This window comes from Mastacembelus armatus, chromosome 11, assembly GCF_900324485.2.
Source record: "Mastacembelus armatus chromosome 11, fMasArm1.2, whole genome shotgun sequence".
Lineage (NCBI taxonomy): Eukaryota > Metazoa > Chordata > Actinopteri > Synbranchiformes > Mastacembelidae > Mastacembelus > Mastacembelus armatus.
In genome coordinates this window covers 22,261,946-22,279,607 of record NC_046643.1, presented here as the reverse complement: position 1 = coordinate 22,279,607, position 17,662 = coordinate 22,261,946, and the positions used below count along the sequence as shown (strand labels likewise).

The 17,662-nt window shown below is 44.1% G+C and overlaps 5 gene segments (V, D, J or C); 4 read left to right on the top strand and 1 right to left on the bottom strand.

Moving 5' to 3' along the window:
* Positions 1-1,670: 1,670 nt before the first annotated feature.
* Positions 1,671-2,246, top strand: LOC113126676 (immunoglobulin kappa variable 3-20-like). The segment is given in 2 exon segments: positions 1,671-1,722; positions 1,939-2,246. Coding segments are annotated over 2 exon segments (360 nt in total).
* Positions 2,247-4,046: 1,800 nt separating this feature from the next.
* On the top strand, positions 4,047-5,515 carry LOC113126351 (immunoglobulin kappa variable 3-11-like). The segment is given in 3 exon segments: positions 4,047-4,102; positions 4,200-4,471; positions 5,411-5,515. Coding segments are annotated over 3 exon segments (426 nt in total).
* Positions 5,516-6,521: 1,006 nt separating this feature from the next.
* Positions 6,522-7,055, top strand: LOC113126680 (immunoglobulin kappa variable 2-29-like). The segment is given in 2 exon segments: positions 6,522-6,575; positions 6,751-7,055. Coding segments are annotated over 2 exon segments (354 nt in total).
* A 2,065-nt stretch (positions 7,056-9,120) lies between these two features.
* On the bottom strand, positions 9,121-17,406 carry LOC113126640 (Ig kappa chain V region 3381-like). The segment is given in 5 exon segments: positions 9,121-9,316; positions 9,403-9,750; positions 9,853-9,933; positions 10,748-10,803; positions 16,937-17,406. Coding segments are annotated over 3 exon segments (417 nt in total).
* LOC113126671 (Ig kappa chain V region 3381-like) lies at positions 14,785-16,947 on the top strand. The segment is given in 2 exon segments: positions 14,785-14,836; positions 15,053-16,947. Coding segments are annotated over 2 exon segments (357 nt in total).
* Positions 17,407-17,662: the final 256 nt, after the last annotated feature.

Genomic DNA, 17,662 nt, shown 5'->3' with positions numbered 1-17,662 from the left:
GAGACCCAGTCACCAAGCGCTCGCCAACGGGCCCCAACCCCAGGCCTGGCTCCAGGGTGGGGCCCCGGCTTCGCCATGCAGGGCGACGTCACAGTCCTCGGTTTTCGCTTCATAAGAGGTCAGTGAACTGCTCTTAGTCTGGTCCGTCACCTAGGACCTGTTTGCCTTGGGAGACCCTGCCAGGGGCATATAGCCCCGGACAACATAGATCCTAGGATCATACAGGCACTCAAACCCCTCCACCACGATAAGGTGGTGGTTCAAGGAGGGGGTTAAATAACCTAATCAATAAATAACACACAGGGAAAATGAGCTGATTTGATGATCTGATCTTTATTAGTCTGGAAACTTTGACACAATCACAGTTAGAGAAAACTAGCAAACATATCTGGAAGGAAAAATAAAATAGAAAGAGATTTTCAGAGTCCAGTGTTTCTTCTCTCTCCTCAGAGTCTGTTGGACAAAATGTGGTTGTGACTCATTGTAATGGAAAAATGAATTGATCATTCTTACTAATTATGATTTTTATTGTTTCTTACTGTATTCTTGACCCAGGTTTGGGTTTTCAGGTTTCACAGGTTTTCATTTACAGGTTGATTCACAGAGTTACTAAGGCTCATGTGTTTTTCATAATCATGTCTGATTGTTTATGTTCTTCCTGACCTAGTATAGTCTGACACTAAGGGACACAGTGTTCTCAAGGATGTTGGTGAAGAGTATCTGGGAGAAAGGTTCCTTAGGACACAAGGTGTGGGGAAGGGACAAGTATAACAGAGCACGTCCAGGATGGAGGGTTAACTGTCCAATGAGAATATAGAGTTCTAGAATATAGTCTTATTAGGAATAACTTTGTAGAACAATAGGGAAGTACAGACTTAATTATCTGATTAAGCGAACGATTATTTGCATTTACTTTGCATATCTGTATAAGTAGCGGCCTCAGTCTAGTAGGGGCTGAGCAGATGGGGAACAACATGGGAAGACTCTGATCAATTGTGTTCAATGTTTGCTCAATTCTTGCAAGAAATATATTCATAAAAGACAGTCGGTCTGCACTCTCTTTATTGCTCATCCTACAATGATTGTTTTGCCACAACACTCATCCAGCAGCCAAATCCCTGCAGCGTGGTCAAACTGTCACTATTGACTGTAAGGCCAGTACAACAGTACATCAGTACTCTGGACCACAGTACTACCTCTCCTGGTACCAACAGAAACCTGGAGAAGCTCCTAAACTTCTGATCTACCTAACATCAAACAGACAGTCAGGAATCTCATCCAGATTCAGTGGAAGTGGAGCAGGAAATGGAATCGACTTCACTCTGACCATCAGTGGAGTCCAGGCTGAAGATGCAGCAGTTTATTACTGTCAGAGTTTACATGTTATCAACAGTCAGGATGTGTTCACACAGTGAAAAATGGTCGTACAAAAACCTCCCTCAGTCAGACTGAACAGAAACAGAACTGCCAGACTGTCAGATCCTGTACATGTGAATATGCAGCAGTGAGGAGGAAGCAGGCTGCCATGGTGAGGGCAGCTGCAGCTGACTGACTCTGTGTGTTTGCATATGTGTCCTGCCTCTGTGCTCCAGACGTTAAGAGGCCAGTGTTGATCAGTGGCCATCCAGGCCTTTCAGAGCCACCCACACGCCGGCAGCACCATGATGATGATGAGGATGTCTCTGACTCTACTGCTGGCCACCCTGGGGCTCCTGGTTCAGGGTGAGACTCTCTTCTGAAAACTTTGCTTCAGGATGCAGCCAGGTTCACCACAATGATGTTCTGCTCTGATGGAGAAACGCTGACACGAGCAGCACTGAGCTTCTTCCATCTATTGTTCATGTTAAAGAAATGATCCTCTTCTGTTTGGATGATGATCGTCTTCCTCCAAGCTGGACTGGTCTCAATAAGCCTTCTCCTCTTTTTCATGTTTTCCAGGTTCATCAGGACAAATCACCCTGACTCAGTCTCCTGGATCTCAGTCTGTTGTTCCAGGACAGACTGTCAACATCAGATGTAAAGCCAGTTCAAGTGTTAGCAACAGTTACCTCCACTGGTACCTTCAGAAACCTGGAGAAGCTCCTAAACTCCTGATTTATGCAGCTACAAGCCGTCACTCTGGAGTTTCTGATCGTTTCAGTGGAAGCGGATCTGGGACTGACTTCACTCTGACCATCAGTAGAGTTCAGGCTGAAGATGCAGGAGTTTATTACTGTCAGCAGGGTTACATCCCGTTCACACAGTGAAACAACGTCGTACAAAAACCTCCCTCAGCTGCAGAGGAACTGATCTGACTCCACAGCTGCACTGAAAATGTAAAACATCTGAGTTTTCACTAAAATAATGTGATTAACTAAAATTCACTTTTTACATTTTAACACCAGATACAGTTTTTAGCCCATTAAGACTTTTATATCAACAGGATGAGAAACATTGAGCTGGACATCAAACTAAAACTACTGATGTTTCAATTCTCTGATAACTTTAATCCACAGTCCAACATGTGAACACTAAAACTTTAGATATTTGCTTCATGTTTCACTATTTTACACTGAAATACTCATATTACTACATATCATTATATCGTTTACTTCACGTTGTAAAATTAGTATATATGTCATATTTCATTCCTGGGAGAGGTTCTCTTTTCCACATGTCATTTATGTTTCAAAGCAAAAATGCTTTATGGACAATATGCTGACATGTACTAACTCTTTAATTTATCAAATGTTTTGATTTGTTAAAATTTGTCTTTGTGCCTGAACTCTTCAACAGAAGCAGAGTGTCCATATTTCCAGTTTTATATCTTTCTATGCTGATGATGAACTATTTATTTCAAATTCTGAAAATATTTTTGATTATTGTTAAATTAAAAAAAAGGTTTTTGTAATAATGAAAAATAAAAGAACAGATTTGATGAAGATTATTTTTATCATATGGAAACTGTAATCTTTGTTGGCCAGGCACATGAGCGTGGCCTTCCCCTTCTACAGCTCCTCACTGGAGGGGCCCAGCACTGTCAGGGTGGGGCCCACTTGAGGAGGAGAGAACAAATTGTAGTGAAACTGGGAGTTTGGATGAAACTGGTCTTCAGTGTTTCATTTCCCTCTCTGAGCTCAGTAACCATGGCAACAGACAGGCATCACTGCTGAACCATGGCAACAGGCAGGTTTCAGTACTACAGATAAACAGGTAACGAGTCACTTAGTTTCTCTGATGTGTTAAAGTTCAACCTGTAAACTACTGAGGTTTAAAGAAACTCATCATCTGTTATCTGACATGTGAGGTTTACATTTCCATGATGTACAAAATTCTCGTCTGAAACACAAAAGACCTGAATCATAAATGTGAGATTTGTTCATTCAACATGAACATTAGATATAGAATTATGTTTTAAACCCCCTCAAACATTCATACTCCTGTATAAATATAATCATGTTGAATGATTCTCATTGGACACACAGGACGACTTGGGACAATTAAAATATTTGAGTAAGATCTTGCAAATTTATGAAATATTCTTTCCCCAGGACTTAGACTGAAAATTAAAAACTTTTCAGAACATTTTTTAGACATAATACTTTTGTCAAATTGAAGGTTTAGAAATAGGTGAAATTTAAATTCCAGTCAAACCAAATGTTTAACTGTAGATTGTGTTCTGTTCAAACACATCCTGTGATTTGTAAAACACAGCTGCTGTTATAAACATGAACTAAAACTGAGCTCAGGAAAAGACTCAAATTAATTCATCTGTTGAATATTTAGTAGATTTTTAAGATTTAAAACAGATATTTATGAAAAAAAATCCACAAATCAACACATTCCTAATCAATACTGTGATAAAGTGATTGATCCATGAATAATCAGCCTGATCAGAGTGATCCAAGTCCCTGATGGACTCAGTCAGAACATTTCCATAGAGAGCCACTTTGCATCAGCAGCACCATGCTCCAGTGCTCTGGGACAGTTTATAGTCCTGAGAGTTGAACACTGGATGACTGACAGCTGTCCTTCATGACAACAGAAGCCACAGAAATCCTCCTCATCAAAAACATGACTCTGATCTCCGTCCTCATCTGGACTCTCCTCTGCTTCACTCAGGGTGAGGAAAATCACTTTACGGTCATGTGAAAATCATTTGCAGTGTCGCTGAGTTTCACCTCAGCTTCTCATGTCCAGTGTTTCTTCTCTCTCCTCAGAGTCTGTTGGACAAACTGTGGTTTTGACTCAGCCAGCAGCCAAATCCCTGCAGCCTGGTCAAACTGTCACTATTGACTGTAAGGCCAGTCCAAAAGCAGTTCACTACTCTAGATCACAGTACTACCTCTCCTGGTACCAACAGAAACCTGGAGAAGCTCCTAAACTTCTGATCTACCTAACATCAAACAGAGAGTCCGGAATCTCATCCAGATTCAGTGGAAGTGGAGCAGGAAATGGAATCGACTTCACTCTGATCATCAGTGGAGTCCAGGCTGAAGATGCAGCAGTTTATTACTGTCAGAGTTTACACAACATCAACAGTCAGTACGTGTTCACACAGTGAAAAATGGTCGTACAAAAACCTCCCTCAGTCAGACTGAACAGAAATTGAACTGACTGCTGCAGCTGGAAACTACTGCAGAGACAGATACAGTTCATTGAGGTCACACACACACACACACACACACACAGTTCAAATCAACATTTAACAAAAACGGGTCCAATGATCCAAAATGATGCTGATGGAATTTAAACTCCTTTCTCCATGACAGCGTCTCACCATCCTTACATATCCCAGTATAATCCCATGGTTTTAAGGGATTGGCCAAAGAATCAAGATGAGCCAAACTGGGACAGTCAGTGAGAAAATGCCTGCTCATGACCTTTGCCCTCAGCCTCATACTGGATCCCAGCTGTTTCAAGTCCTGTTCCCAGTCCAATATAAAGTCATAGGCAGCAGAAACCTTCATGATCAAAGACCCAAACAGCCTCTGCACATTCAGCTCATATCCCTACATCAACATATATATACAGTGAATCTGGTGACAAATGACATTCGTCTGAACACAGACGCTGGCAGAGTCTCTGTCTTAGTACTGTTGGATCTGAGTGCTGCTTTTGACACAGTGGACCATGTGATCCTGTTACTGGCACTGGTACTGCCCTGAAATGGTTTAAGTGCTATTTTCATGACAGGATGTACTTCATTGAAATTGGTAACTGTGTCTCAGACCAAATGGAATTTACATGTGGGGTCCCACAGGGGTCTATCTTGGGACCCCTTTTGTTCAAGCTTTACATGTTTCTTTTAGGTCAGTTAATACACAGCAATAATGTGTCCTACCATAACTATGCAGATGACACTCAGATTTACATTTCACTCACAGCAGGTGAGTATGGACCAGTCGATTCACTGTGTCACTGCATTCAGAATGTTGCTGCTCTGGTCCTGACCAGAACCTCGAAGTACAACCACATTACTCCTGTTCTCAGATCTCTGCGCTGGCTTCCTGTCACTAAGGGAACAGACTTTTAAACAGCACTGCTTGTGTATAAGTCCCTTCATGGCTCAGCACCACAGTACATCTCTGACATGTTAGTGCCATATGAACCATCTCGGACTCTTGAGAACATCAGGGACAGGCCTTCTGCACCTGCCCAGAGTCGGGACTAAACAGGGAGAAGTAGCGTTTCAGTTTTATGCACCTAAAATCTGGAATAGTCTTCCTGATGATGTTAGACAGGCCTCATCTCTGACAATGTTTAAGTCCAAGCTAAAAAGTTTTCTTTTTAGCTCAGCATATGACGACTGAAAGTGTTTTATCTGAACTCAGTCTCCTGTAATTTCATTTAAAGTTCATTTTCTACTATTTCCTGTTTCGTTTTTTGCCTATGTACTTTTAACTTGTCTTTTATTTCTGTAAAGCACTTTGAATCACTCTGTGTATGAACTGTACTATATAAATAAACTTGACTTGCCTTACTGCAGAGACTGAACCTGCCAAAGCAAATGGGAGGACACACTCTCTCTGACTATTAACTCAGAAATCAAACAAGCTCAGTGAGACTAAAAGTTCTGTGTGCAGCTTTCAGTCCCATCACATGATCATCCTCAGCACATGGACTTTCCCAGTTGTCACTGAGCTGTGGATGTTCAAATTTCCATTCCTCTGAGCATTTTGGGACAAATGATCCACACTGGCTTCAGAGTCAAAGCATCATTGCACTTTGGCAAACTCGTGTCTCAGCTTCACTTGGTGAAATCTCCACCTTACAAACACACAAACATGTCACAGCTGTTTTCACATCAATCTACAAAGAAGTGGACGAGTTCACTGCCAGACTGTTTGATCCTGTACATGTGAATATGCAGCAGTGAGGAGGAAGCAGGCTGCCATGGTGAGGGCAGCTGCAGCTGACTGACTCTGTGTGTTTGCATATGTGTCCTGCCTCTGTGCTCCAGACGTTAAGAGGCCAGTGTTGATCAGTGGCCGTCCAGGCCTTTCAGAGCCACCCACACGCCGGCAGCACCATGATGATGATGAGGATGATGTCTCTGACTCTACTGCTGGCCACCCTGGGACTCCTGGTTCAGGGTGAGACTCTCTTCTGAAAACTTTGCTTCAGGATGCAGCCAGGTTCAGCAGCACTGAGCTTCTTCCATCTATTGTCCATGTTAAAGAAATGATCCTCTTCTGTTTGGATGATGATCGTCTTTCTCCAAGCTGGACTGGTCTCAATAAGCCTTCTCCTCTTTGTCATGTTTTCCAGGTTCATCAGGACAAATCACCCTGACTCAGTCTCCTGGATCTCAGTCTGTTGTTCCAGGACGGACTGTCAGCATCAGATGTAAAACCAGTTCAAGTGTTAGCACCAACCTCCACTGGTACCTTCAGAAACCTGGAGAAGCTCCTAAACTCCTGATTTATTTAGCTTCAACCCGTCAGTCTGGAGTTTCTGATCGTTTCAGTGGAAGTGGATCTGGGACTGACTTCACTCTGACCATCAGTAGAGTTCAGGCTGAAGATGCAGGAGTTTATTACTGTCAGCAGGGTTACAGCTCGTTCACACAGTGAAACAACGTCGTACAAAAACCTCCCTCAGCTGCAGAGGAACTGATCTGACTCCACAGCTGCACTGAAACTCAAAACAACAGACAAAGAACTGGAGGACACTACAGTCAGCAAGTGACTTATTTATTATTTAACTACATTATATTAAAGACAATCAGTCAACAGAAAATTATCTCATAAATAGATAAAACATTTCAGCCATGACTGAACTACAGACTGTCTACATGTTTTTTATTGTTCATATATTTATTTATATGGTTTGATGTCCAACAGAGTGACGTGTTTCCCTTCAAACCAACAGCGAAGAAAAAGTTTTATGTTTGTAATTTTTCTCATGATGTTGCTTCTGTGATTGGATATCTGGATTAGAGACTCAGGGCTTTTATTTTGAAAAGGAAGTGTAGCATAAATGTGGGCTAACCACCAGATTAGATGATTAACCTATTAACGAATGTTAGCACTTGCTTATGGCAGGCTAGGGATACCAGAAGACTTAGTTCGGCTCAGGGAGCTGTGGTGAAGTAAATGATGACACAAAGAGGAAATTGATTAGTGATGGGACCTTATACTGAGGGTGAGACTGACAAAACAACAACACCAACATATAACAACATAAACCCCAGGCTATATACAATCTGCAGATTTGGGTTTGATCTGGTTTCAGGGTAGATGAAGCAGTTGGAAATACACTTCACTATTTAGGTCCCAGTTCACAACAAAGCAATAAGTTCACCAACATAATTACAGAAATTATACAGTAACAACATTCACAATTGCACAGGACCTTGTACCCAGACAGACGATGAGTCCGCACCACAAACTGTACCTGGTCAGTAACAACTCGTACACACTACACACATGCACCACACAGAACAGTGCAGACCATGTGCCCTTCAGTGCCTGCAAACCGTCCATGGGAAGTGACTTGTCCAAGGCCGAGGAGCAGCTTCAGTGGAAATGTGTGGCTGTGAGTGAGTTAGTGAGGGGACCAGGGCTGAAACAGCCTCCTACCAGACCCACAGGAGGACGGGGTCAAACTGGAGAACTCCAGGCTGCTTGTAGCTCGCCATCAGGTTTGTTTGACCGCAAACAGGAGTGTGTCTGACCTGTATCCAGTATGAACCAGTAACATGGTTCTCCACAGCATCACAGTCCCTCAGTACCATGACATGTTTAAACCAAGCAATAACAATGAAGAGCAAAGTGCTGGGTTGGTATTAAAGTCATCAAAACACAACAGAATAATTCCTAGAGATTATTGGTGTCAATAGAAACTCACTGATGCTAGTAGCAACATGCTAACACTGATGCTAGTAGCAACATGCTAACACTGATGGTAGTAGCAAATTGCTAACACTGATGCTAACACTGATACTTGTAGCAACATGCTAACACTGATGCTAGTAACAACATGCTAACACCAGTGACACAAACAAACTCACCAATTCCAGTTGATAAACAGGCACCGAACGGCTCCTACAGCGGCGGTAGTTGGTTGCTAAGAGCATAGAATAGCAGGTTTAAGTTTACAATGAATTTAACACTGAACCAAAGAGAAAATAAGCCTTTGTTTGTTTGTTTGTTTGTTTGTTAGCCTTCCCCTCGCGCTATTGAAGGGAGAACCGGAAACAACTTGTGATTCCAGCTGCAACGAACGCGATTGGCTGGCCGAGTCACATGACTCTCAGCCATGGCACGTCGATGTAGTGGGGCGTTCAGGGACTCATGGGTGTGAAACAACACTAACCAAGGCGGGTTTGGACCTGGGTTAGAGAAGACCATTATAGTGTTTGTTGTTAGCTCTGATTTTAATATCTTTAAATAACTTGACAAAGTAATGATTCTATCCACACATACCACATACAGCAGTCGGTTTCTTTTTTTTTTATTACAGATCACAATTTTTATCTGTAAACACTGTCAGTATAATTGTAGAACTGTGTGTTAATGTTAAAATAACCTAATCAGTAAATAACACACAGGGAAACAGAACTGATTTGATGATCTGATCTTTATTAGTCTGGAAACTTTGACACAATCACCGTTAGAGAAAACTAGCAAACATATCTGGAAGGAAGAAAAAAAATAGAAAGAGACTTTCAGAGTAAAACCAGAATCAGAGTCCCAGTGAATCAGGTTAGGACTGGGAACACTGGTCACTCCTCAGTGTCTCTGACCGGACACTGAGATCCTGGGTGGTCTCAGAGGTCGCAGAGCCCACCTTCCTCCACTGGTCTGCAGGGACCCTCAGTGTGCTGCTCCCCCTAGGAGACACCAATCAGCTTAGAGAACAAGTAGCACACAGCTGTCAATCAAACAGCACACACCTGCATCAAACAGTTGAACTTACTTTTAACCTGCAGTCTGGTTCCTGCATCTAATACGAACAACCCCTTATTGTTGATGTTTTGATAACTCTGACAGTAATAAACTGCTTCATCTTCAACCTGGACTCTAATGATGGTCAGAGTGAAGTCAGAGTTTGATCCACGGCCTTCAAAACGACCTGGAGTCCCTGATGCTCGCCTTCTAGCTGCATAAATGAGCAGTTTAGGACTTTCTCCATCTCTCTGTTGGTACCAGGATAGACGATTTGAATTATCCACATTCTGACTGGTCTTACAGCTGATGGTGACGGAGCCTCCCAGAGCAGACCTCACAGTTCCTGGCTGAGTCACTGTGACCCGGCCTCTGGACTCTGAGGACAAAGAGACAAAAACATAAAGCAGCCTCAAGGTTTTGTCGGCTTCACAGCGACAGACGTTCATAGAGGAGAGGAGTTGAATTCTCTGGACTTTACCTGTGAAGCAGCAGCAGAGGAGAGTCCAGATGAGGACGGAGATCAGAGTCATGTTTTTGATGAGGAGGATTTCTGTGGCTTCTGTTGTCATGAAGAACAGCTGTCAGTCATCCAGTGTTCAACTCTCAGGACTATAAACTGTCCCAGAGCACTGGAGCATGGTGCTGCTGATGCAAAGTGGCTCTCTATGGAAATGTTCTGACTGAGTCCAACAGGGACTTGGATCACTCTGATCAGGCTGATTATTCATGGATCAATCACTTTATCACAGTAATGATTATAAATGTGTCATATTGATGTTTGTGTGGATTTGTTTTGTGAATTTTTTTCAGAAATGTTTGTTTCAAATGTTTTGAATGATTTAACAGATGAATTAATTTGGGTGTTTTCTGGAGCTCAGTTTTAGTTCATGTTTATAACAGCAGCTGTGTTTTACAGACTGTTTTTGTTGACTTTGTTTCAGACTCAGAAAGCCGTGTCTCTGCACTGAGAGGTTTTTGTACGACGCCTCAGTCACTTTGTGTCACTGTGCACAGTGAAAAATGGTCGTACAAAAACCTCCTTGAGTCAGATTGAACAGAAACTAAAAAAACTGCTGCAGCTGGAAAGTACTGCAGAGACTGATACAGTTCACTGTTCAAATCAACATTTAACAAAAACAGGTCCAATGATCTAAAATTATTGTCGTCAGTAGGAACACACTGATGGTAATCCTGATGCTAAAGGTAATGCTAATACAGGTGCTAACACTGATGCTAACAGTAATGCTAATTCTGATACTAACACTGATGCTAACAGTAATGCTAATTCTGATACTAACACTAATGCTAGTAGCAACATGCTAACACTGATGCTAGTAGCAACATGCTAACACTGATGAGACAAACAGACTCACCAATTCCAGTTGATAAACAGGCACCGAACGGCTCCTACAGCGGCGGTAGTTGGTTGCTAAGAGCATAGAATAGCAGGTTTAAGCTTACAGTGAATTTAACACTGAACAGAAGAGAAAATAAGCTTTTGTTTGTTTGTTTGTTTGTTTGCGTACATACCTGTTGCAGTTCTCCCATAGCTTTCTCCTCGCGCTATTGAAGGGAGAACCGGAAACAGTTTGCAATACCAGCTGCAACGAAGGTGATTGGCTGGCCGAGTCACATGACTCTCAGCCATGCAACGTCGATGTAGTGGTGCGTTCAGGGACTCATGGGTGTGAAAGAATACAAAATAAGGCGGTTTTTGACCTGGTTTAGAGAAGACCATCAGTGTCTGTTGTCAGCTCTGATTTTTATATCTTTAAATAACTTGACAAAGTAATGATTCTATCCACACATACAGCAGTCGGTTTCTTTTTTTTTTAAAATCAGATCACAATTTTTATCTGTAAACATTGTCAGTGTAATTGTAGAACTGTGTGTTAATGTTAAAATAACCATCCATCCATCTTCTTCTGCTTATCCGGGGCCGGGTCGCGGGGGCAGTAGCCGAATCAGGGATACCCAGACTTCCTTCTCCCTGGACACTTCCTCCTGCTCTTCCAGGGGGACATCGAGGCGTTCCCAGTCCCTCCAGCGTGTCCTGGGTCTACCCCGGGGCCTCCTCCCGGTGGGACATGCCCGGAACACCTCCCCAGGGAGGCACCCAGGAGGCATCCGAAACAGATGCCCGAGCCACCTCAACTGACTCCTCTCGATGTGGAGGAGCAGCGGCTCTACTCCGAGCTCCTCCCGGGTGACCGAGCTCCTCATCCTATCTCTAAGGGAGCGCCCGGCCACCCTGAGGAGGAAGCTCATTTCAGCCGCTTGTATCCGCGATCTTGTCCTTTCGGTCATGACCCAAAGCTCATGACCATAGGTGAGGGTAGGAACGTAGATTGACCGGTAAATCGAGAGCTTCGCCTTCTGGCTTAGCTCCTTCTTCACCACAACGGACCGGTACACCGACCTCATTACTGCTGCCGATGCCCCGATCCGTCTGTCAATCTCGCGCTCCATCCTTCCCTCACTCGTGAACAAGACCCTGAGATACTTAAACTCCTCCACCTGAAGCAGGATCTCTCCCCTGGCCTGGAGATGGCAAGCCACCTTTTTCCGGTTGAGTACCATGGCCTCGGACTTGGAGGTGCTGATTCTCATCCCAGCCGCTTCACACTCGGTTGCAAACCGCACCAGCGCACGCTGGAGATCCTGGCTCGATCGTGTGGTCCCTGAACTGAACTCCCTCCGGCCCCTGGCTGCGCCTAGAAATTCTGTCCATAAAAGTAATGAACAGAACCGGTGACAAAGGGCAGCCCTGCCGGAGTCCAACGTGCACTGGGAACAGGTCTGACTTACTACCGGCAATGCGAACCAAGCTCCTGCTCCGTTTGTACAGAGACCGGATAGCCCTCAGCAAAGGCCCCCGGGCTGACAGATAGTCCTTCACCATGGCCTCACCGAACTCCTCCCATACCCGAGTTTTTGACACCGTCACCGCCTGGGCTGCAGCATGCTTGGCCCGACGGTAGCCGTCAGCTGCTTCGGGCGTCCCACAAGGCCAACCAAGCTCGGTAGGACTCCTTCTTTAGCTTGACAGCATCCCTTACCTCCGGTGTCCACCACCGAGTTCGGGGATTGCTGCCACGACAGGCACCCGAAACCTTATGGCCACAGCTCCTAGCTGCCGCGAAAACATGGAAAACATGGAAAACATGGTCCATTCGGACTCAATGTCCCCAGCCTCCCCCGGGATCTGGTAGAAGCTCTCTCGGAGGTGTGAGTTAAAGACTCCTCTGACAGCGGGTTCGGCCAAACATTCCCAACAGACCCATAGGCCGAAACAACAGTGAGAGGCCTATCCCCGACCCGAAGGTGCAGGGAAACCACCCTTTCACTCTGGGGGGGAAAACTCCAACACGTGGCAGCTAAGCTGGGGAGCTATGAGCAAGCCCACATCAGCTCGCCGCCTCTCACCGCGAGCAACTCCAGAGTAGAAGAGAGTCCAGCCCCTCTCAAGGAGCTGGGTTCCAGAGCCCATGCTGTGCGTGGAGGTGAGCCCGAATATCTCTAGTCGGTACCGCTCGACCTCCCGCACAAGCTCAGGCTCCTTCCCCCCCAATGAGGTGACATTCCATGTCCCTAGATCCAGTTTCAGCATCCAGGGATCGGGTCGCCGAGGTCCCCGCCCTCGACCACTGCCCAATCCACTAGGCACCGGCCCCTTATGGATCCTCCTGCGGGTGGTGGGTCCACAGAAGGGCGGCCCCACGTTGCTCTTTGCCCGGCTGGGCCCCATGGGGGGAGACCCTGTCACCAAGCGCTCGCCAACGGGCCCCAACCCCAGGCCTGGCTCCAGGGTGGGGCCCCGGCTTCGCCATGCAGGGCGGCGTCACGGTCCTCGGTTTTCGCTTCATAAGAGGTCAGTGAACTGCTCTTAGTCTGGTCCGTCACCTAGGACCTGTTTGCCTTGGGAGACCCTGCCAGGGGCATATAGCCCCGGACAACATAGCTCCTAGGATCATACGGGCACTCAAACCCCTCCACCACGATAAGGTGGTGGTTCAAGGAGGGGGTTAAATAACCTAATCAATAAATAACACACAGGGAAAATGAGCTGATTTGATGATCTGATCTTTATTAGTCTGGAAACTTTGACACAATCACAGTTAGAGAAAACTAGCAAACATATCTGGAAGGAAAAAAAAAATAGAAAGAGATTTTCAGAGTCCAGTGTTTCTTCTCTCTCCTCAGAGTCTGTTGGACAAAATGTCGTTGTGACTCATTGTAATGGAAAAATGAATTGATCATTCTTACTAATTATGATTTTTATTGTTTCTTACTGTATTCTTGACCCGGGTTTGGGTTTTCAGGTTTCACAGGTTTTCATTTACAGGTTGATTCACAGAGTTACTAAGGCTCATGTGTTTTTCATAATCATGTCTGATGTTTATGTTCTTCCTGACCTAGTATAGTCTGACACTAAGGGACACAGTGTTCTCAAGGATGTTGGTGAAGAGTATCTGGGAGAAAGGTTCCTTAGGACACAAGGTGTGGGGAAGGGACAAGTATAACAGAGCACACCCAGGATGGAGGGTTAACTGTCCAATGAGAATATAGAGTTCTAGAATATAGTCTTATTAGGAATAACTTTGTAGAAAAATAGGGAAGTACAGACTTAATTATCTGATTAAGCGAATGATTATTTGCATTTACTTTGCATATCTGTATAAGTAGCGGCCTCAGCCTAGTAGGGGCTGAGCAGATGGGGAACAACATGGGAAGACTCTGATCAATTGTGTTCAATGTTTGCTCAATTCTTGCAAGAAATATATTCATAAAAGTCAGTCGGTCTGCACTCTCCTTATTGCTCATCCTACAGCGATTGTTTTGCCACAACACTCATCCAGCAGCCAAATCCCTGCAACCTGGTCAAACTGTCACTATTGACTGTAAGGCCAGTACAACAGTACATCAGTACTCTGGACCACAGTACTACCTCTCCTGGTACCAACAGAAACCTGGAGAAGCTCCTAAACTTCTGATCTACCTAACATCAAACAGACAGTCAGGAATCTCATCCAGATTCAGTGGAAGTGGAGCAGGAAATGGAATCGACTTCACTCTGACCATCAGTGGAGTCCAGGCTGAAGATGCAGCAGTTTATTACTGTCAGAGTTTACATGTTATCAACAGTCAGGATGTGTTCACACAGTGAAAAATGGTCGTACAAAAACCTCCCTCAGTCAGACTGAACAGAAACAGAACTGCCAGACTGTCAGATCCTGTACATGTGAATATGCAGCAGTGAGGAGGAAGCAGGCTGCCATGGTGAGGGCAGCTGCAGCTGACTGACTCTGTGTGTTTGCATATGTGTCCTGCCTCTGTGCTCCAGACGTTAAGAGGCCAGTGTTGATCAGTGGCCGTCCAGGCCTTTCAGAGCCACCCACACGCCGGCAGCACCATGATGATGAAGATGTCTCTGACTCTACTGCTGGGGCTCCTGGTTCAGGGTGAGACTCTCTTCTGAAAACTTTGCTTCAGGATGCAGCCAGGTTCACCACCATGATGTTCTCCTCTGATGGAGAAACGCTGACACGAGCAGCACTGAGCTTCTTCCATCTATTGTCCATGTTAAAGACATGATCCTCTTCTGTTTGGATGATGATCGTCTTTCTCCAAGCTGGACTGGTCTCAATAAGCCTTCTCCTCTTTTTCATGTTTTCCAGGTTCATCAGGACAAATCACCCTGACTCAGTCTCCTGGATCTCAGTCTGTTGTTCCAGGACAGACTGTCAACATCAGATGTAAAGCCAGTTCAAGTGTTAGCAGCTGGCTCCACTGGTACCTTCAGAAACCTGGAGAAGCTCCTAAACTCCTGATTTATAATGCTGCATCACGTCAGTCTGGAGTTTCTGATCGTTTCAGTGGAAGTGGATCTGGGACTGACTTCACTCTGACCATCAGTAGAGTTCAGGCTGAAGATGCAGGAGTTTATTACTGTCAGCAGGGTTACAGCAGACCGTTCACACAGTGAAACAACGTCGTACAAAAACCTCCCTCAGCTGCAGAGGAACTGATCTGACTCCACAGCTGCACTGAAACTCAAAACAACAAAGTACTGGAGGACACTACAGTCAGCAAGTGACTTATTTATTATTTAACTACATTATATTAAAGATAATCAATCAACAGCAAATTCTCTCATAAATAGATAAAACATTTCAGCCATGACTGAACTACAGACTGTCTACATGTTTTTTATTGTTCATATATTTATTTCTATGGTTTGATGTCCAACAGAGTGACGTGTTTCCCTTCAAACCAACAGTGAAGAAAAAGTTTTAAGTTTGTAATTTTTCTCATGATGTTGCTTCTGTGTTTGGATATCTGGATTAGAGACTCAGGGCTTTTATTTTGAAAAGGAAGTGTAGCATATATGTGGGCTAATCTCCAGATTAGATGATTAACCTATTAACGAATGCTAGCACTTGCTTATGGCAGGCTAGGGATACCAGAAGACTTAGTTCGGCTCAGGGAGCTGTGGTGAAGTAAATGATGACACAAAGAGGAAATTGATTAGTGATGGGACCTTATACTGAGGGTGAGACTGACAAAACAACAACACCAACATATAACAATATAAACCCCAGGCTATATACAATCTGCAGATTTGGGTTTGATCTGGTTTCAGGGTAGATGAAGCAGTTGGAAATACACTTCACTATTTAGGTCCCAGTTCACAACAAAGCAATAAGTTGACCAACATAATTACAGAAATTATACAGTAACAACATTCACAATTGCACAGGACCTTGTACCCAGACAGACGATGAGTCTGCACCACAAACGGTACCTGGTCAGTAACAACTCGTACACACTACACACATGCACCACACAGAACAGTGCAGACCATGTGCCCTTCAGTGCCTGCAAACTGTCCATGGGATGTGACTTGTCCAAGGCCGAGGAGCAGCTTCAGTGGAAATGTGTGGCTGTGAGTGAGTTAGTGAGGGGACCAGGGCTGAAACAGCCTCCTACCAGACCCACAGGAGGACGGGGTCAAACTGGAGAACTCCAGGCTGCTTGTAGCTCGCCATCAGGTTTGTTTGACCCCACACAGGAGTGTGTCTGACCCGTATCCAGTATGAACCAGTAACATGGCTCTCCACAGCATCACAGTCCCTAAATACCATGACATGTTTAAACCAAGCAATAACAATGAAGAGCAAAGTGCTGGGTTGGTATTAAAGTCATCAAAACACAACAGAATAATTCCTAGAGATTATTGGTGTCAATAGAAACACAGTGATGCTAACACTGATGCTAGTAGCAACATGCTAACACTGATGCTAGTAGCAAATTGCTAACACTGATGCTAACACTGATGCTAGTTGCAACATGCTAACACCAATGACACAAACAGACTCACCAATTCCAGTTGATAATCAGGCACCGAACGGCTCCTAAAGCGGCGGTAGTTGGTTGCTAAGAGCATAGAATAGCAGGTTTAAGTTTACAGTGAATTTAACACTGAACCAAAGAGAAAAAAAGCCTTTGTTTGTTTGTTTATTTGTGTGTTTGTCTGTTTGTTTGTTTGTTTGCATACATACCTGTGGCAGTTCTCCCGTAGCTTTCCCCTCGCGCTATTGAAGGGAGAACAGGAAACAACTTGTGATTCCAGCTGCAACGAACGCGATTGGCTGGCCGAGTCACGACTCTCAGCCATGCCACGTCGATGTAGTGGTGCGTTCAGGGACTCATGGGTGTGAAACAACACTAACCAAGGCGGGTTTGGACCTGGGTTAGAGAAGACCATCATAGTGTCTGTTGTCAGCTCTTTCAGACTCTGCTCACATGTAAAAATGTCTTTTTTTGAAAGGAGTTTCTCACTGATCTGTGTCTCTATATGCTGATGATATTTAACTTTATATTTCCAATCTCTACGTTCTGTCAGAGGTTCTGCAGATTCTTTTCTTGGGGAAATTAGTGAAGAAATAAACTTTTTAAATAGACAAAGTAAATGAAACAACAAAATCACTTCATTATTCTCATGTGGTAATACACAGTGTTAAAGTGTTGATGAGGACAAAGAATGAATGTGTTAAAAATAAAAGGTCAAATTGCAAATGTTTGAATTCATTTGGACTCAACTAATAAATAAAACAGAAAAACCTGAAACTACATCAGTCCATATGTCACTGGACATACTATAATACATCCCATAACTTTGAAGATTTACAGCATAAAATCTTTATCACACACTATTGTGATGTTGAATCAATACACAAACATCCATTCTGTATTCTGATTTTTATATCTTTAAATAACTTGAGAAA